The sequence below is a fragment of the Sebastes umbrosus genome, chromosome 9 (assembly GCF_015220745.1).
Source record: "Sebastes umbrosus isolate fSebUmb1 chromosome 9, fSebUmb1.pri, whole genome shotgun sequence".
NCBI classification, from domain to species: Eukaryota; Metazoa; Chordata; class Actinopteri; order Perciformes; family Sebastidae; genus Sebastes; species Sebastes umbrosus.
The window spans coordinates 5865070-5886519 of NC_051277.1; the positions used below are offsets into that span (position 1 = coordinate 5865070).

The window sequence follows — 21450 nt, forward strand, 5'->3', positions numbered from 1 at the left end:
TTTTTCGCATGCCTGGCAAAGCTTAGTTCACAAAACAAAAATCTCATCAGCATAAGATCTGTGGGTAATATATTGATACCAAAATGCTTTTCAAAGTCAACTTTCTGCATGGTCAAACTCCTTATCACCAACATACACTACATCAGCTGTTTTTCTACTTGTGTGCCTCTTTGCACAGATTTATGAATCAATTTAAGATTTCATAATAGAGTGTTCATTATTTATTATTCTGTGGCAGCTGTAATAAAACTGTTAAACAGAGGAAGCACTGCGAGAGAAATACAAAGCTCACCATCATCTTCTCAAAGAGGTCAATGATCTCCTTTTCCGAGAGGTTCATGGAGCGGTCGTCGAAGAGGGGCTGAGGAACAGGTAGTTCCAGCTGAAAAGAGAGGGGATCTGTTGGGTGCTGTATAAGGGGCTTCTCCTTCTCCTTCTTCATCCCTGTTTTCCTGAAACTGGTAATACGATCCCGCTGAAAGAAAACAGAGTGTTTGAAATATTAAAATATGGCACTGCTAACAATCCTGTTCAGACTAGGCCAAGTATAAGGCCCACAGTTTTTGGTTATTGCTGATTTTCACTGGGGGGAAAAAAAGTAAAATAAGTAGACTGGTTTAAACTGCCTGTAACCCAAATTTCATGTTCCCACACACCAAAGAGTTCTGTTTCCTGCTTTCAGAGGACACTGTTCACCACAATTTACAGTAAATAGGATCCTCTGATTGCAAGGACAACTCAGAATGTGTGTCTGCTAACCACAGTGACAAAAAAATAGGGAATAAAATGCAAAAGAGCTGCTGATTTTGCTTCAGATCAGCCAGGATCCTGGCAGGTTTATAAAAGAGCAATTCCAGACAAAATTTTGTATGGATGAGAAGCATTGCTGTATTGACCTCTGTTGTGGAGTCTGATGCATTGTATTGTGATGTGCTGTACTGCACAGGATGAGGACAGAGAGAGGACCAACCATTATATGACACTCTTAGCATGTAATTAAGCCTGGGTGTAGTTACCTTTTAAAAACAAGACATGTAGACAAGAAATATAGTCACACAGGTGGGACCATGAGGCTGTAATGCTCATTACAAACCAGAAAACAAATTATTGTTACATTTTTTATACTATTACATCCTTCCCACTAGTGGGGTGACAAATGTTTGTCCTGAAGGTGGCACAAAAGGTAAGGCCATGTTCTAAATCAAAAGGGTTCACTCTTTAGCGAACATGGCGTTGTTCTTTGTTAGTATTTGGCTACAGGGTGGCAATAGAGACACGGTCACTGTGATAAGCCACTATTGAGAGTTTGGATATTTTTTGGTCTGCATTTTAAAGTGAATAGGATGAATTTGCTCATCAAATGCCATGTCAGCGTCACTGACCAATAGTGTTGGAACGACAAACGGTAAAACATCGCCAACTGTATGAAAACTGTATGAAACATATCAGGACTTTACTTACCACCATACCCACAGGATTACCTGGTTTGTGCTCATGTTATTAGAATAATATTAGCATACAATAACAACTTAAGCTCACTGTGATAAAACCAGTGAGGTTCAGTTGACTTCCCTCGTTATATTCATCAGTTGAGGTTATTCTGCTGAATGCAGTATAGTTAAGTTTAGTGTGAAAGCAGAAAAAGTACATGAACTACATGCAACCAGTCAATGTTAGTCATATTTAGTAAAAAAAATGGAATGGGGAGGGCATGCTGAATGAATGAACACATAAATGAAATGGAAAGACAAACATGATGACGTGCATGATGTCTCAACTATCAGTTTGCTGAAATATTACTGGATGGATCAAACATACTGTGTGCTAACACAAAAATAGCATGAGCTTCTAAGTGTCAAAGTTAGGCTATTTGTTAACTAAGGGTATTAAAAAAGCCCCAGGCAGAAACATCTAATCGGAAGTGCGACTGATAATTGCACACTAAATGATATATGAGCTGCTTATAAAGTCTAGATGCTATGGGCTCAATTTTGTTCATTATGAAAAATGTAGGACGTTTGTGGTGCTAAATAAAAGCACCACGGAAAATCATTTGTTATTTACACAGCACTATGGAGGACCACAACAAATAGCAAGACAGGTTTAAGCCTTTTTTGTTACTGTGTAGTTACACAAACTGTCACACTTTATAGTAATACTAGAGGCAACACATCCTCAGTTTTACATGCACTGTTTGGTTAAAATATTAAATGAATTAATTCACTTCTGGTACATTCGGTCCATCCACATATTTCAGTGATAAGTCCCATGCAGCCATGACAAAACATGAGATGATGCAAAACAAATCTAGTCACACCAAAATTAAACCAAGCACCTTACCATATCATCAGCCAATGTTTTTATGTGTATGTTCTGTTGGAGGGAGGGCACAGCGTAAAAAACAAAATCCAACAGAAAATGACAACACTGCAAAGTGCACAGTATGTATCCCATCGGAAGTGCGCTCACATGTACAGTGTCCTCTGGATACCGTCTCATTTTCCACTCAGAATCAAAAATTAAGTTTCCAATTAACAAATGCACTTGTATGTGAAGACATAAAGGATATGACGCTAAATATCTTAGAACCACACCTAGCACTGGCCAATTCTTATTTTTTGTTTTCCAATGAGGGTATGAGCATATCCTGGACACTGTACATGTGTAAGATGTGATAATACTTGATGAGCCCAAATAATAGGGTTTAATTGTATGTTAACATAAGTGTGTGTTCAAGAGTGAACATCCCCAGCACACACACTTTAAGACACATACCAAACGCATACATAAAAGGAGACGTATCATAAAGCACCTATAATCCCACAGACTTATAGAGCACACCTGTTAAAAAAACCCATTGAAAACTGAAAGTTAGAGCTGCTTGGTTATAGTTTTGTGTATCCCAAAAACAATACACTTTCGCAAGGCAATATGTTACAGCCTGGCACAGTTAACCACCAAGAGGTTATTTTTATCTCTGTGTGTTCAAAAGAGCATCTCTTGTAGTGACAGTTATTATAAACTCCAGTCAAAGAAATTTCCAACCTCACAATATCTGTTTGCTTGCAAATAAAATCTTAGCTTCCTCACAAAATGTTACCTCATATAACAAAATTATAACCGCAACTTCTCTTTACTACAGATGTTAATCTTCATCTCAGACACAATAAGACAGGCTTCTGCCAAAGGCTTGTGGCTCGGCAAGGGACAGCCATTTGAAACACACCTCAAATGGGAAGCAGTAGCAGCACTGCCATATGCTGTGGCGCTAGGCTGTGAAGCACTAATGAGTAGGGAGATGTGGGGTGGTGATGGCTATAAAGCCTGCCTCCAGCCGCAGATTCCTCTACTATTCTAATCAGGAAACTACTGATGCTGGGGCAAGCAAACAGATTGGCTCTAACCTGCACCTCTCTCTGTGCATCTTCATCAACTGTCGCTGTGGGCAACACTGAGCAGGCACTCAAACTGCCATATCTATCACTAGTTTTGTCTGCAACAACTGATCAACAGTTGGGAGATAAAGCTATGAGCCACAGAAAACAAAGATTCAGTCTCTATGTGCTGGCTTCATGTGTTGCCCAAGCTGTTACTTCAAGTCAACATAACAAATATGTAATATGCATCCAGAATTATGCACAAACGGATCTGCATGAGATGTCCAGGTATTTGTTTCACCCACTGTAATTTGTGTCCTTTAATAGAGCTGCACTACTTCCCACCATATCTGTAAAGCTAAGAATTTGACCAGGGCAACAACTTTTCCCACTTCTAACTCAGAGAGTATGTATCATTAAGCCCAGCATTCTCTTGCAGTCTAAAACTGCGTGAAACAATAGCTAATTTTCAAATGGAGTACTTAAACATTTTCTAATCAATTTAACAACAATCAAACCACTGTTTGGTTAATTGCCTTGACTTGAGGGCCTTTCCTTGCCCATTATCTTGGCAACATCGCAACAATGCAATTTAACATCTAACAATTAAGCTTGCATGTCCTCTGGGCTTCTCCCGCTTATTAAAGTAAACTTTTTCATCATAATAAATGTTTATTACCAAACACATATTCCTCTAAATAACCTAATCAAATTAGCTCTGGGTCCCTCCTTAATCAAATATGATTATGACTCCATGCAGATCTTTAAAAATGAAAACACAGAGCAATATCCCACAACTTGAGAGTCAATTTGGGGACACAAAATCATACCAGTGTGCACATTTCACACAATAACTTTTTAAATTAATATTACAAACCACGATTAATGTTAATATTACATTAACTCATTTAGATAATAGCCTTCCATTGATCTTAGTTTCATTATCAAATTCCACCTGTTCTCACATCCAAGATGGACAAGGGACAAACTTTGTTTCAAATTGGCTACCACGGTACAGCTTTTAAATAGCAATGCCTGTTTTTCTCAACCAATTTAACTAGACCATCTGTATGATGTCATTTTAACTCACTCACTGGAACTATCACTATAAAATCAGTAGCCACGATGCCTCTGTAAACGAGTTTAGAGGGAAATTAGGTTTTACTTTAATTAGTTCTAATAATAACAAAGGATTACTGTGAGCTGGCAGTGAGGACTATAATGTAATGTGCTATTGACAGTTCATGGAAACTTCATGAAACTATCTTGTGTCCCTGTTTAATCAACTGCTCAGTTCGGCTATAGGCTAGTAAGCATTAGCAGCACTTACACCTTTTTTGTCAGTGTGGCAAAAATAAATTCACAAAACTCATGTTTCCTTGAAAAAAAACCAACTTCCCAATGCTGAGGGAAGAGCCGCAAGAAATATAGAAATTCTGAATTTATTATTAGCCTCGTAAACTGGTACACTTTACCGACCACGTTAGGTGTTCATTTGTTTAATAAACTCCAAAGCTATTTGTTGCTTATTCAGAAAGTAACAATTATAAATGTAGTACACTACTAAAGCACATCTCATTGCTGCAAACATCAACAATTAAGGGCATTGAAGACGTCTTACAGACACTGCTCAGAAGAACCATGAGGCAATAGACTATTATTATCTCATCAGAAGCAATAGTGATTGACAGCTGTTAGACACAGAAGCTGTAACTGCACTTTAGCCCCAACGACAACAACAAAAGACATTAAGAGATACAAGCACAATGAATGACCAAGATTTCTTTCCTCACTAGTATAGCCAAGTACGGACAAGCACACAACTAGTCCAATAAGCAGACACTTAAAGTACTGTATATAGGCTGTTAATTAGCAACGCACTGTGCTTTCATATAGGTGAAAGCACAGTTAATTTATGTCCTAGACAGAAATTAAATAGTGCTGATGCATAATGTGCAATGCGAACATGACAGGAACTTTGTAGCCTCAGTCAGTAGGGACGACCTACACAGCATTGTGCAGTGCTCTGGATAATTCGGATTTTAATTCTGACAATACAACGTTGCATCGTGGACTTCTGTTCATTTCTAATGCATTACTAACTTCAGTAGTAAAATAAATTTGCCTATTGTGACAACAAAACTAAAAAGTGGAGGAGTACAATACAGATAAAGCACACAACACTGAAGACTACTGTTTTTGTTCAAACAGTTCATTGGAAAACTTTGCCAATTTGCCACAGCTTGTAAACATGACAGCACCCTAAAGCACAGTAACAGTAGAAAGCATGAAAGATGCAGGGACACATGCAGTGATCGCAACACACCTTAAACTCCTAAAGCTCTTTTCGAGCCAGTCACTGTCAGCAGAAAAAAACAGAAGTGATGATAAATTTAAAAAGCAGCTTACCATAATGCAAAGGAAGAATTGTCATTCACAAAACTCACAGCATGGCTTGAATATATTCAAGGGTAAAAAATGACTGGAAGGGAATCTGATACACAAAGACAGTGCATGTGTCTTTATACAGACTCCACAGTGATAGCTGATACATGTCTGTATTACCAAATCACAGATAAGATACACATTTAAGATGTAAAAAAAAAAACATTATGCGTTGTTCTGAATGTCAATATCAAGGGCCTTTAAATGTGGGCTGTTGCTCCGAAACATTTCAATAGGGTGCACCAGAGCTCTTACTAGAAAAAGGTGCGACGCCCTGTCCAGCGCTCTGACAATGGCATATATCAGATTACAGATCTGACAACATAGACTTTAATTATTAAACCATTATCTACAGATACTGTATGTATTATGTGCATGTGAGCTGTTTTTACACTGAAGAACAACTGAGCTCCACCGTTACCAAACTGTTGAAGGCAAACTTGTAGTTATATTAGAGACTAATGTTTGTTAGTCATAGCCATAAACATCGAAATTACATGATTTATCTTTGTGTAATCAGATAGGACGCACAGCATTGCCAGTATCATGCTCAATTTTGGGGGAGTGGCATCAGACAGCACCAAATACCAACCAAGTAACTGAATTAGACAGTCTAAATAAATCATTCATCTAAATTAATCTTATTACAAAGTCTTCTCATTGGCGATCTTGGTAAACTCAGAGAGGTAGCGCCCTGCACAGCCTACGCTGCTACGAAAGATTTATGGAAGCATGAATCTAACATTTATCCTTCCTGATAAAATCTATCAAATTAATCTTTGTGTTTGCACTAGGAGTGTGCCCTTTTCAAGCAGAGCAGAGAAGGGGGCAAAAGAGGGGGGAAAAGGGGAGAGCGTTTATCTATTTAGAATATATTTACTATCAGAACTGACTTCGGCAGCCAGGTAGAAATGCAAATACGCTACCCCAGTGTTCTCACTCACAATATGCAAATAATTCTTCCAGAACATTAAATGACAGTAAACATCTGTTTCATTTGCACTACAGCCTTGAGTCTCATCTTTATTCAAACTTTGGTAGATGTGCTCATCTCTCCAGCTCCAGGGCCTGTTCCAAGAAGGTGCTTCTCTGAGTTGTCTGAATAACTTTGCAGAGTGAGAATGAGTGAATTTTTGTTGAAATGGTTCTGAATTTTACTCATCAAAACTGAGATAATTCAGTAAACCAGTTTCTTGGAACAGGGTCCCGCTCAGTTGACAACAAAACAGCTTGAAGGGGATGCACATTGTTAATAAAGGATTCAAAACAACCATTAATTAACCATTATTCTAATTGTGGTGAAAACCAGGACAATTTCATAGTGACCAATGAAAACCAGGACATTTGAGTGTTTTACAGATATTTGTCGGGACTCGGAAACCCAGCTTGAAACCGGGACAACCCCGGACAAACCGGGACGTCAGGTCACCGTAGGTAGCAACACTCAAAATAATCACAGTCACAATGCAATCAATCTTTCCTCAAGCACCAGAGAGGTTACATTGCCCCAAATAAGATTGTGTCAGACTTATTAGGGCATATAGAAAGTGGTCCAAATCAGAATTGGTAATGTCAAAATCAATGTGTGTCTTTCTAATTAAACTGTCATTGTCTCGCATATGAGTTGGACTGCTTCTACCTGCAGTTAAAATAAAGACATCCACATTCAAAACACTTCTGTCTGTGAGATAGTCAACCCAAACGGGAGTAAAACTGAGAGAGCAGAGAGTGGATTCTGAGTGCTAAAACAGCACACAGGGAACACAGTGTTGTAACTGTAGGCAGTGCCACAAGCATCCACATGTGGCAGCTAACACACAAACAACAAGAGACACAGCCTCTTATCCCAGCACAGAAAAATCTATCACACACACATATAACATAATGGCACACTTGTTCTCTCGGTAAACTGGATTAGGAACAATTTAATCAAGCACAGGATGTTGTCATTCTCCTAAACAAATAAATTAAGTCTTGACAGATTACGTACAGTCTTGACTTTCAATTCTATAAGTTCAAAAAACATTTCAGAACATGTAATTAATTTGAAAAAGAGGAAGAAAAAACACAATAAAGAATGCACTAGACTTTCAGAGCTGAAGTGCCTTTAAAAGGGCATGAGTCTGTGGTAGCGTTATTATTTCAGGAGAGTGCTGGTACTGTTTACAGTTTCCTAAAACAGCCACTATTGAAAGGGTGAAGCACACAAAAGCCAGTGGAGCTAAGACTTGAATGGCACCGCACTGGATGGCCCGATCATGTGACTGCAGACTAGCACAGCACTGCCCTCAGGTTATCGCCGTCTCTGTTGAAAGCAAATTTGTAGTACTGTACCCTTGAGGGTTGGCATGAAGCGCAGCTATTACAAAAGCTGAGGTTAGTAAGAAAGGTTGCAAATGTCAGTGTATCCTAGAGATCTTCTTAAATTGTTCATGACATCACAAAGAAATATAATTTATATTTACAGACTATTGTATTATAAGAAATCCTTATTAAGAAATTAACTTGTTTTAGCTACAATTACAAATCAGGCTTTTATTGTGCATTGTTCACATCTATTCAACCAGTCTTTTTCTCTAATTACTTACATGTGCAAAACATGTGAACTTATGATCTTGTATCTATAATCTGTTTGCTGAATATGTATTAGTAATTAGAGTGCTAGCTAGATAAACGTTTTTTAAAAATAGTCAAATTCCAGTGACTGAAAAAAAGTCACATACATCTGTGATATACTACATAACCATTTACTTAATTGTGGGTCTTATTAAGATAAGATGACTCATAATATCCCTATGTCAAGCCTTTTTCATTAGACATGCACCAGGCAGTGCATCAAGTCTCCTCTGTGAGCCATTTAGTCGTGCTTATGCATTGACCTCTTTTCACAGTGTCCCACATTACATAAACAAATCAATTTTTATAATTTAATGACTAAACTATCCACTTCAAATACACGATTAGCGTGCTTTAATGTCTCCATATACTGCTGGGAAGACTAAGATCTAAACACATGCTTCTGTGACACATTATATCACAGCAAATGTCACATTCTGTTTCATATTTGCAACTGTCACGAATTTAAAGAAAGTGTGAATACAGCTGTCAACTTACACTGATGAATAGTAAATTAAAGCATGACAGTGACAATGACAAACACCTCTTTGCATCAAAGAGGGAAAGCTCCCCCGTCGCAATCCTTCAATATCATACAAGCAAAAGAGCTGGAAAACCCCTTCATCCTGGCCTACATTAGACTCTGCAGTTGCTCAGTCAAAACACAGCCAAACTACTGTATGCAACTATGACCAAACTCAAAAGATGATTCATGTATTGTTACATGAAGAAAACTTGAATGCAAGATGCTCAAGATATGCAGGCTTTTTTAAATATAACTGAGGCAGCCAAATAAATTAGATCGAACCCAGTGATGTACATGAATAGAGCTCATCTCAAAGGGTGACATTAGAGCAGTGAGTCTGTCGGTTTCTTCCAGTCTGTGACTAAAGCATTCTTCACCACTTCCTCTCTCCAACTTCCTGAATGCCATTAAAACGCTCACATGTGGTCCGTTTCCTGCCGTTTCTCACACGTCTCCCTGATACAGTCGCGGTTATATTCGCTCAATAATACATTATGTGAAGGTGGAAAAAAATACAAAGCAGCACATGAAAGAAAAATAATAGGTAAGACGACGTGACAAAAACTTTCTGAGGTTGGCCAAACAGAAGACAGGCAATGTAGAACAGCTTCAAGTGTGTGACAAGCTGACAACCTCTACTAACCACATGATAACATGACCTAAAATGATCCCTGAGGGTTCCCTAAAGCTCATGTATCAAAGGCTTGAAATGCCACAGCTTCCAACAGCAGTGGCACAGTGAGCCATTAAATATGATTCGCAATGTGATACTGTCAAAACTGTCGAAAACATGAAGGTTAACAACACCGTTGCATTGCAGAATAGTTCATTTAGACACAAAAATGTACTACTTTCAAATTTGGGCTACGGCCTAAAATATGTAGCAGAGCTGAGTGATCATTCATCACAATTAGGGCAGCACAATTAATCGAATATTAATCACGATCATGGTTTTGACTTCATGATCAACTGTGATTTACGTTTAAAATGCATGCTCCGTTCGTAGAAAACTATGCTGCATAAATCAAGCGCTTCCTAAACTAACAGCTAGAGATGCACCGTTAACCAGCAGCCGATCAAAGCCGGCTGGTTTTCAGTAATCTCGTACAGTATATCTTAATTTATGCCGGTCACACACGCGTGCAGCCTTCACATGATGGTTTTATGTCGGCGTGGAAGTTCTTCAGTGTGAGTGAAGAAGACAAAGCTCACAATTTGTCACAACTGCAGTCTCTCCTCAGTACAAATTTGTATTGGGAGATGCTAAATTATAACGCTGTAAAAGACCCATGATGCGTTCAAATCTTGTAAAATGTAGTTTTTGATGAAAAACTTGATTAAATCCAGTTGGATGAAGGAGATGTTTTTACAGCAATATAAAATAGATATAAGAGAAGGAATTATGACCTGTTTAACTTCCTAACACTAGCTCTACACAGTTTATAATATATAATTAAAACTACTGATGCAAAGATTTAATCAAAGCAAATATTTAAATAAAAGTGCAATAATTTATTTCCTAATTATTTGAATTGTGTGTTTTTATGCAAATAACCACTATAGATGACAATAATAATTTTTGACAGTTGGAATATAGCACAACATGGAAGTGAAAGCAGCGCTGTATTTATTTAAATGTGAGGTTGTAATAAAAATATGTTGGCCCTAATCTATAAATAATCATGATAAATAATTGTGGTCTCAATATTGATCAAAAAAATATAATTTGGGCTATAATCGTGCAGCCCTAATCACAATGTACATTAAAGCAAAGTCACAGGGAACTGTCACAAGTATTGCATAAATTATTCAAAGAAAAAATGCCTAGTAATGTTATTGTGAGCAACGCAATATATGGGGCCTTGTAATATAAAAATCCATGATATGATAAAACTGACAAACAATAACTAACGTTATATAACCCAAACACACACACACTTTGAAGCAACTGCATGTTTATATAATTTCTCAGTAGCTTACAGAATAAAGTAGTGTACACTGTCTGTGTGCCTTCTCACTAGGCTCTCCCATGTCCAGGGTCTCTCATTACAGACGCCACTGCTGAACTGTCCATTCATTACTGAAGCCTTAATTACTTTAATGATCGACTAAATGACAAGCATGATTACAATCACTAAATCCCAATCTAATTAATAAGGGTTAATTACAAATTGCAAACACTCAAATAAAACCTGACAGAAAGTGATGGACATGTGCCAATGTTGAGAGTATGCCAGCTTCCCCTTCTGCTTAATATTTAGGTAATTTCTAAAAAGCCCTTTGCAACACTATTTCAGAAAGCACTCAATTTCACCAATAGCACAAAAGTATGAAAGACCTATTAACTTAATGTAACCACTAGGTCAGGGGTCTGCAGCCTGCGGCTCCAGAGCCACATGTGGCTCTTTAGCTCCTCTCCAGTGGCTCCCTGTGGATTTATAAAAATGGAAATGAGTAACAGTTTTTTTGTTTACATTTTGTTTTTATAATTTTTTTGCACACCTGTACTTCTCCTGCACTTTCCTGAATTTCCCCCCGGGGATTAATAAAGGTTCATCTTATCATATCTTAATTTCATTTTTATTTCTCATTGTTGTAGGTGTATGGATTTCTAGAATAAAATCATAATATAACGAGAATAAAATCATAGGTTTAAGAGAAAAAAGTCATAATATTATGAGAATAAAGTCATAATATTATAAAGTAGTAATTTTACATGTTATTTTCTTATTGTCTCGTAAAGTTATGACTTTATTCTCGTAATATTACGACTTTTTTCTCGTAAAAGTTATGACTTTATTCTAGTAATATTACGACTTTTTTCTCATAAAGTTCTGACTTTATTCTCGTAATATTACGACTTTTTTCTCATAAAGTTATGACTTTATTCTCGTAATATTACGACTTTTTTCTCATAAAGTTATGACTTTATTCTCGTAATATTACGACTTTTTTCTCATAAAGTTATGACTTTATTCTCGTAATATTATGACTTTTTTCTCGTAAAGTTATGACTTTATTCTCGTAATATTACGACTTTTTTCTCGTAAAAGTTATGACTTTATTCTCGTAATATTACGACTTTTTTCTCATAAAGTTATGACTTTATTCTCGTAATATTACGACTTTTTTCTCATAAAGTTATGACTTTATTCTCGTAATATTACGACTTTTTTCTCATAAAGTTATGACTTTATTCTCGTAATATTATGACTTTTTTCTCGTAAAGTTATGACTTTATTCTCGTAATATTACGACTTTTTTCTCGTAAAGTTATGACTTTATTCTCGTAATATTACGACTTTTTTCTCGTAAAAGTTATGACTTTATTCTCGTAATATTATGACTTTTTTCTCGTAAAAGTTATGACTTTATTCTCGTAATATTATGACTTTTTTCTCGTAAAAGTTATGACTTTATTCTCGTAATATTACGACTTTTTTCTCGTAAAAGTTATGACTTTATTCTAGTAATATTACGACTTTTTTCTCGTAAAAGTTATGACTTTATTCTCGTAATATTACGACTTTTTTCTCGTAAAAGTTATGACTTTATTCTCGTAATATTATGACTTTATTCTCGTAATATTATGACTTTTTTCTCATAAAGTTATGACTTTATTCTCGTAATATTACAACTTTTTTTCTCGTAAAGTTATGACTTTATTCTCGTAATATTACGACTTTTTTCTCGTAAAGTTATGACTTTATTCTCGTAATATTACGACTTTTTTCTCATGGTCAAGCCAACTAGTTAATAAACTGGAAAATTAGCATGCAGAAGTTACAATACTTTGAAAAGTATCAACAGTAGGTAGCATAGATGTGAGGGTTTTCATTTAGTGTTAATTAACACAGTTAATTAAGACCAGGTGTGGTCAGTCAATTAACGTTAGCAGTTCAACATTGTTCAACGTTTTTAGTGTTGTTGTTGTAATGGTATCAATTACTAACCTCTCAGGCCTCCAAGTCGAAGTATTTCCACACAGTTTGACCGTTACTTTGCCAGACTGAAACGTTAGCTGCACCTGGCTTGTACCTGTAGCTACAGTTGGTAACAAGCAGCACTGTGAAATGCGCTCTTTTAACCGCACAAACACTCATTTAACGCTCCTGCAGCCTCCTTATGCCTCAGCAGAAATCACTATCATAAGACACAGCATAGCTACGGATGACGCTGGTTTCATTTGACGGTGATTTCCGCCGCGTTACCGGAGTGATGAGGCAGTAGAAGGGGAGTGGTGCTCTGGTTAACTGTAGAGGTAAGGTAGCGGTGTCTAGAAGGTAACCCCAAAGATGCTCTATAATCCCGAACGCGGATATCCAAGTCTCGCGAGAGTTTCCGCATGTTTTCTAAAATTGAGACAAAGAGGTGCTTCTTTCACAACAGCCGCTAGATGGCGCCATTTCTGATAATATAATGTCTATTTTCTAGTAAGTATATTATGAGTATATAACATACATGTATAATAAAGTGTAATTGTTTTATGGGTAATGCATCTTATGTGTGTAAACCAATCCTTTGGTCAATAATTGTATTGTAGTGTAGTGTAGAAGTGTCACTTCTGGAAAGTGGCATTGGTTCAACCAGTGAAGATCTGAACCACTTCCTGAACCAGTCAGCGGTATGGCCGGGCAGCGAGGCTTCGGACGTCATCAATGACGTAATTGGTCTAAAACTTCCTGAATTACTCGACACACACTCCAAGCCTCTGCACAGCACGTAACATCACTACTGAAAACGCCAATTAGTCTATAGCCATGAATGTATAAAGAGATGTCTGTAAATCAGAGGATACTTCTTTTTTTTTTTAAGGTAAATCAATCAATCAATAGCCCTCATTTAAATCATGATGTCCTAAAAGTTGTAAAATTAACTAGTAGCCGAATCCAGAGTTATTTTCCTCGGCATAATGAACATGCATCAGACCCACGGGACTGCACCGCGCTGCACTCTCACATGACATATCCAGTTCTGCCAGTTTCCTGCTAGCTGTGTGCTGCTGTAATTATGGATATATTGGCTGTAATTCATCACTTTTATTATGATCTTATAATACACCCATGGGCTGTATGCTGTAAGCCTGTACCACAGTGGATGTATTAACGTCTCTGTTCACAAACAACTGGCTATCGGCCAGTAGCTAGTAGTGAATGACGAAAACAGACTTTAATGTAGTTGTAGGCTGTTAACTAACACGCAGGGCAAAAGCACAGGGCACAACCTCTTATACATCCATGGTCTGTGGTCTATTGTACATCTATTTTGGAGGTCCATGACATGAAAAAGTTTGAGATTGCTCTCAAAATCTGTGTGCTGGATATTTCTAACTTCCATTTATGTCCATCGCTCACTTTATGCTCCTCTGGCAAGCAGCCGGGCAAAAAAGTTAAATAAATAAGTAAGTACGTAAATAGCTATAACAGTATGCATATTTGTAATATTATTATTGTTCAACACAGGCCATTTCAGTAGAGACATTAAGTATATGATAATAGAATAGAAATAATTTAGTTTTCCTTTTGTACGGCACTTTGCAGGCAGACAGTGTCCGGTAGTCGCTTTTAGTCCAAAACAGCAGAAGCGTAGCGCTGCTGCTGGGCGCTGATGTTGCAATGGAACAACCAATTGGCTTTCACTTCTAATCAATGAACGTTCTTTGGTTTAGGTTAGGATAGGTCGTCAGGCAGTGAGTCTCGCTGAGATTTTGCAATTCTTTTGCAAGTTTACGCAGTACTATTGAGTTTACGATTTACTATCTATACACAACAAGGTGTAAAGGTTACACATGGCGGCTGGCATCATTGTTGTTGCATCACACATTTACATTTACTGGACCGACCACTCCAATGCTTACCTACACTGTGTGTTCGAAACTGTGTCCTATTCTTAATCTTATTCTAAGCACGTATTCCCCTATTCCTCATGGTAACACCTCTGTTTTGTACTGAATAGACATTTGCGTTAATCCCACAGCTATTCCCATTCATGTTTTTTTCTTCCAGAACATGCTCCATATAACATCTACACACTGTCCAGCTGGTTTGACCAGTTTGTCCACTCTCATTACACAGGATGTCTATATGACCAGGGAGCCACATGAATGTGACCTCTGTGTCTTGCCTTGCTACTCTAAAATGTGCTGCCTTGATTTCAAATTATAAATTAGACTTAATACTAGTCAGAGCAAATACTAAGCTGCTACAGCCACCAAAATGTCATGTCTACAAACTCTGCAAAAAAACTATTGTCCCATATGAACAGTATGTTCATGTTGTATATTTATAATAACAAAAAGCAATAGCAGATGTATCATACTCCCCTGAGGTGTCACATTTATTATAACATCCTGTAGGCCTACTTATTCAGCATTTCAGATCTTGTTTAACCTATAGGCCTAGGCCTGAAGAGAGTAGACAGACCGCCGTCTGACCAGTTTCCCTTTCCAACAAATGACCTTTGAGATACAGATCACCTTGTATTCCTTTCTTACAGATGATAGAAAGCAAAAGCTAACAAGCATAGCCTGTAATAAGCAAGCAAGCATGAATCAGTCCCTTGACTGACAGATTACATTACAGGTTGAAATTACCTACCAAACACACTGCAGATGATGAAGATTGGTACTTCTGCTTTGTAGCTACGAATTACAAGTTTAATCATCAAATATTTATTACTTTAAACAGAGCATTATTGATTGTTGAATACAAACTTGCTGAAGTGCAGCTAAAGCCTTTGGTAAATACAATGTGTGCTTCCACATGAAAATCTCTTCCATAAGATTTAAGATGCAGATCTTTTCTTTTGAAAATAACTGATGGATAACAAATCTCTGCTCAATGAATCATTCGTTCTTTTGTATTACTGCTACTTTACTCCAACTGATTCTTAAAATGACAACAACGCTGTTTAACATCATCATTCCTCCTCACATACACAGTAGGTCTGTGGGTCATGTAGGCTTGAGGCAAGTTTTCTAGCAGAGAGAAACTGACTGTAACTGTAATTTTGAAATCATGACTCACATAACAAACAGGTTTATGAGCTAAACCCTAAACACTTCTCTTTATTAAAATTCTACATATATGGGTGGTGCACCTAATAAATGTTTGTTTCCCACATTCTGATTGTAGGTCTAAAATAAGTGCAGCCTGTACCTACGCAGTCTGGGATGTGAAGTCACATAGTTATTATATGGATGCATTGGGATGCTGCTGTTCTGTGTGAGGTCATCTTTTACTTTGGTATGCAGCAGGATAATATTTCTCCCTTTCTGTCAAACCGACTCCCCTGAATTCCTTTAAAAAGATCTCATTCCATCTGCCTGTTTTATTGGATATCGTGTTTTTGCAACATCAAGAAAAGGACACTATCACAAAGTATAGCTACAAACAACAAGACACATTTTGAATTATCTTTATCTTTGAACACTGTGGTGTTATTCTAATGTCCTTGGCTGAGTTGAATATCTCCATTCTGGGCCCAAAGCCCAAATGGTACTGCTCTGATGTAATCCTGCCCAGTGACTTGTTAAACAAACATACAGCTTTCAGTGTTTCTCCTCTAAAGACTGATTTGACTTTGCTGAGACCAAACTGTGCCAGTGTCTGCCACTTTGCCTATTAGCCATGCAAATGGTACTGCACTTTTCAGCAGCGCTGAGTTTGAAAAGTCAGAGACAACCTCTACTTTAATCCAGCTCATGAAAGATATCATCCTTGTGTCTGGACCACATCCACACAAACTACACTGCATGTCAGGAATGTAATCCTATAGCCCTATATATGGTGAAAACCAAGGCTGCCCTTGACCAAAGACATTTTTAGTCCACTAACACTCATACAATTTTTTACAAGTTTCTCCACAAAGAAACACACAAAGGCACCACTTTAAATATTGTGTTTACCAGAATCTATTAGTATATTTAAATGACAGATCAGTAAAATTGAGTTTCTCCACAAAGAATCACACAAAAGCACCACTTTAAATCTTGTGTTTAACAGAGATGTGCTCATAAGCTTCTTAGAAATAAGTCATTCAGCATGAAAAAGTATTAAAAAAATGACTAATCGACTGAAGAAATCTTAGTTGACTAAGACCAAAATGACCGATTAGTCGACTAATCGACTAAGAGAGGGCAGTCCTAGTGAAAACTATAAATAGCAAAGTACAAGTAAATCATAAAGTGTCTTTTATCAGTATGAGATGACATAATTATCTGATAGACCTCTGCAAAGAATCTTGAAACTTGTTTGTTTCCATTTTCCTTTCTTAACAGTCTCTGAATTGCAGCTCCACTGATTAAAATATGCACACACCTTCAAACTTGTACATGTCAGTTCGTTTACATGACTGCAAACAAACTTGGAGCTACAGTATACATTGAATGGGGTAGCTAAAAAGCTGGGGTAAACAAAAGAGGACAGCTCGTGGCTCCACCCAAGGATGAATGATTACTTCCTCCCCCAAACTCACTGTTGAGATTTTTTGCAGCAGCCACCACAGTTCTCTGACTGCTCTGCCTGGAGGATTGAGCAACAGTGAACGGGCCTGGCCATGAGAACACTTTAAGGAACAAAAGGCAGTGATCTCACAGAGACTTTTCACTAGTGATTTGCTTGAGTGCTTATGTCATCCTGGCTCCCTTGCAAACAATTTTTTAAACTTGGGAGGCAGGATATTCAAGAGTTGCAGGCTGTTGTTAGGATTACCAAACACCAAACACCCTTTGGTAGCTCTGGGACTGCATGTCATTTCAGTCCATGCGATTTCCTGTCTGGCACACACTTTCCCATACCTTATTTGCTGGAACACAACCAGTGATTATACGTTTGATACTGTTTCCCCAGTCTGAAACACAGCAGTGGTGCTGTTTTCCTCCTTCTGTCACAGTTTTAGGACAGCTGCATACCAGCGCAACACCACCTGCATAAACAACTGAGGTGTTAACGGAGAAATCAGCAGTCAGCCTCTATGTCTGCAATCAGTCCAACTTGGCTCTACAAAAGTAGAAACACTAATCAACAGACCAAATATAAAGCAACACTACTACTAGTCAATTATTGGCTGCACAGAGGTCATCTAGAAAGTTCAACAGCAGCCAAGCTTTCCACGCTGACAAATGTGGAAAAGCAGAAACGATGATCAACAGCAGCCAAAGTTTTTTTTGTCTTTGGAAAATTACTTTCAACGACTCATTTCCACAGCTGCTGACAATGTGTGAGCACTGACATGCACTTAACACACTCAGCAATATACTTTAGATTTACAGTTTTACATTCCAGTCAAGACAGAGAATACAAGACTGCGGCTACAGTTTACAAAGTAAGGCACTTAATTGTAGGATGCCCCTGCAAGTAAGAGACACTGTTTACACAATTATTGCAAAAGTTGTGGTTTCTGCACAGCATGAGTTGTCAGTTAGAAGTGATTGATCCAGACTTTATACAGAATAACACACCCCCGATGTCTTGATCTCATTTCCAGGCAATGAATGGCATGCAGGAATAGCTTAATGACACCACAACTCCAATGATGCAGACTCAGGGTTGCCCACTTTCTAAATAAACACTCTCCTCACTCTACATCATTTATTCCAGTAGGCCAAGCCAATAGAGAGGCTATTAACGAAACAAATATTGACATCCTTTTCAGTTTCAGTTGTTATCTAATAGACAATGTCCTGCTGTGACATTTATTGTGCTGATAATACTGTTCAGGCTGACTGAGGTTAAGTTTTATCACACACTAACAGTACATAAAAATGCCACAAACCACACATATCATGCTTTGCAATCCCTCATCCTGTAACTTTGTGAATGTAAAATACACTGAGGCCCAACTGTCACAACAAGAATGCTTTTCAATGAACTTTCAGGTGCTGTATTGACGGGGATCATCACATGATGCACTGAGTGCTTTGAAAAGTAAAGCACTCAGTGTAATACTATCTGTTTGCTCAACTCTAACAGCTATTAGCCGCTCTGTATTGGGCTGCATTAAATAGTAATAACAACACATCAATAACTATTTGAGCTTCATCCTGCACTAAAACGGAGATGTGCTGTATCGACATTATGCTGTTTACTAACTGTACAGGAGTTATGTGTCCACCTGGTTTGCTTTGATTTGACCTTACTATTATACTGACTGAGTAATAAAGGTTGGGTGATACGGAGAAAAAAAAATATTGTGATATTTTTCACCAAATACCTCGATATCGATATTGTAGGGTTGACTATTGGTGCTTTCACAGAATATTTACAGAGTGCGATTTTTGATAATTAATCCTCAGTAATGTGGGTGTAATGACTAAGTGGGTAAAGGCAAATAATAGAACAGCTACAGTTTGGTAAGTTCAGAAAAAGACAACACTTATGCCATATTCAATAGCCAAAATCTCAGACGATATCAAGTCTCATATCACAATATCAATATAATATTGAAATATTGCCCAGCCCTACTGAGTATTAACAGTAAAACTATTACAAAGCCTACATTTTCAGTGCAATATGCCCAACAAAGCAAAATTTGCATGAAGTAAAAATGCAAAAACTTTCTGCAACCATGAGATAAGTGCAACTTTCTCAGTCTTACAAAAGTTTGAAATTAACCCTTGCATGTGTGAACACAGGGTGTGTGACACTACTACCATGCAATGAGCCAGTCTGAACACTTACCAGCTTTTTGTTTTTACCCTTGTCCTCATTGGACTTATTTTTAAAATTATTACAAAGCCTATATTTTCAATGCAATATACCCAACAAAGAAATATTTGCATGAAGTAAAAATGCAAAAACTTTCTGCAACCATGCATGGAGAAGAGGAACTTTCTCAGTCTTACTCAGAGTGAAATTAACCCTTGCATGTGGGAATACAGGATATGTGACAGCTCACTGCACACTACTACCATGCAATGAGCCAGTCTGACTACTTACCAGCTTTTTGTTTTTACCCTCGTCCTCGTTGGACTTCTTTTTAGAGGGTTTATTCGGGTCCTCCCCACCGCTTGCTTGATCCATTTTGCCTTTTTTTGTTTTAAGTTAGTTCCCCTCCAGAAAGACTTAATGCGACCTCCAGAAAAAGTTGTCAAACTCCTCCAGCAGCAGCAGCAAGCTTTTAACAAGTACAGCAAACCATCCAAGGTTAGGTCTTTTCAAAATCCATTAAAAGGTAAAGAATAAATTCACTTCCAAATAGTTTCCCCGAGTTTAGTATCCAACAAGTCGAGGAGGCTGCTTGGGAGTAGAAGAGGTGTGGTAGGATATGGTATCCGTCCTGATGTGTCCTCAGCCAGGCAGCAGATCAGTTCACACACCAGTTCAGTAAAAGGCTTTCTGAAATCACCAGAAATAGTACAATAAATTAATAATGACTTAAGTTGCACACATGTTTTGCTTTATGTTTATGTTAGTATTGATAAGTTAATTCATATATTTTTAGTAACTCAACTCAAATATATGAATAATAATATTGTAAACATAAAATATTTAAATAATTAACTGTGTAAAAAATTGTAAAAATATATTTTTAGTAACTTAACTGTGTAAACATTGTAAATATATTATTATTATTATAAATAACTTAACTCAAATGTATGAATTAACTTCTAAACCTTTACAGTATGCAGGGCTGCAGAATACTGATCACTGAAGCCAGTATTATTATGGTCAACAACTGTAAAACAGATGTAAACAAACAATGTAAGAGCAGGTTTAGCTACTGATAAACACAAATCAATGTGTTGTTTACATTCACAGGCAGACAGACAGACACTCTGTGTTTGGAAACAGGTCTAAAAAGCAAACTTACAACCGTGTAACTTAGCAATAACATAGTAATAACGTTTCATGACAGCACAGGATGCTCTGACAGCTTCCAACGAGCAGTAACAGAGACATTAATCAGCTGACAATCAGTCATTAAAGCAGAATTAATGAACTATTGTTGTAATAGTGGAGAAAATCACCGTTGTTCTCTCTGCTTTAATACTTTACACTGCTGTTAGACAAGCTAGCTGTAAACTAACGACTGTTACATGCAGAATAATATTTATTCTAACAGACAAAACAGTTACACAAGCACATAAAACACTACGCTGTTAATTATATTATAAAATGTCAAAGAAAACTCACTATATAAAATCTCCCATCCAGTCAGCTTACCGTTGCAACCTAGCTTGATTAGCCAGGCCCCACAGTGGATCCCGCCCACTAGGGGGGTTCTGATTGGTCGGTGAGATACGTCAGGAGAGGGGATTCCGCTCGCTATTGGTCAGATCGGGTGTCAGTCGTAAGGTCGGCGTGACGTCAGAGGGAGGGGATTGTTGTGACGAGGAGGTCAGTCTGATCTCACAGCATGTGGAGAGGACTCAGTAGTGAGAATAGATCTGTGAGTGAATTATGAAAGGGTTGACTGGATGGGAAGCTGCGCGGGAATAAAACAGGGTGTGTGTGTGTGTGTGTGTGTGTGTGTGTGTGTGTGTGT

At 37.6% G+C, this 21450-nt stretch overlaps 1 protein-coding gene across 9 annotated transcripts in view; it reads right to left on the minus strand.

The window, feature by feature from the left end:
* Window positions 1-21237, minus strand: part of diaph2 (diaphanous-related formin 2) — a 447791-nt gene extending 426554 nt beyond the window's left edge. For 7 of the 9 annotated variants that reach the window (XM_037780360.1, XM_037780362.1, XM_037780365.1 and 4 more), the window contains exons 1-4: window positions 21099-21204; window positions 19902-20300; window positions 2341-2373; window positions 293-475 (exon numbers count right to left, since the gene is read on the minus strand). In XM_037780360.1, the coding sequence (XP_037636288.1) occupies window positions 293-475; window positions 2341-2373; window positions 19902-19985 (300 nt within the window). In that variant the 5' untranslated portion in view covers window positions 19986-20300; window positions 21099-21204. Of the gene's footprint in view, window positions 1-292; window positions 476-2340; window positions 2374-19901; window positions 20301-21098 lie in introns of all 9 variants that reach the window. The other 2 variants (XM_037780358.1, XM_037780361.1) reach the window with 2 other exon arrangements.
* Window positions 21238-21450: the final 213 nt, after the last annotated feature.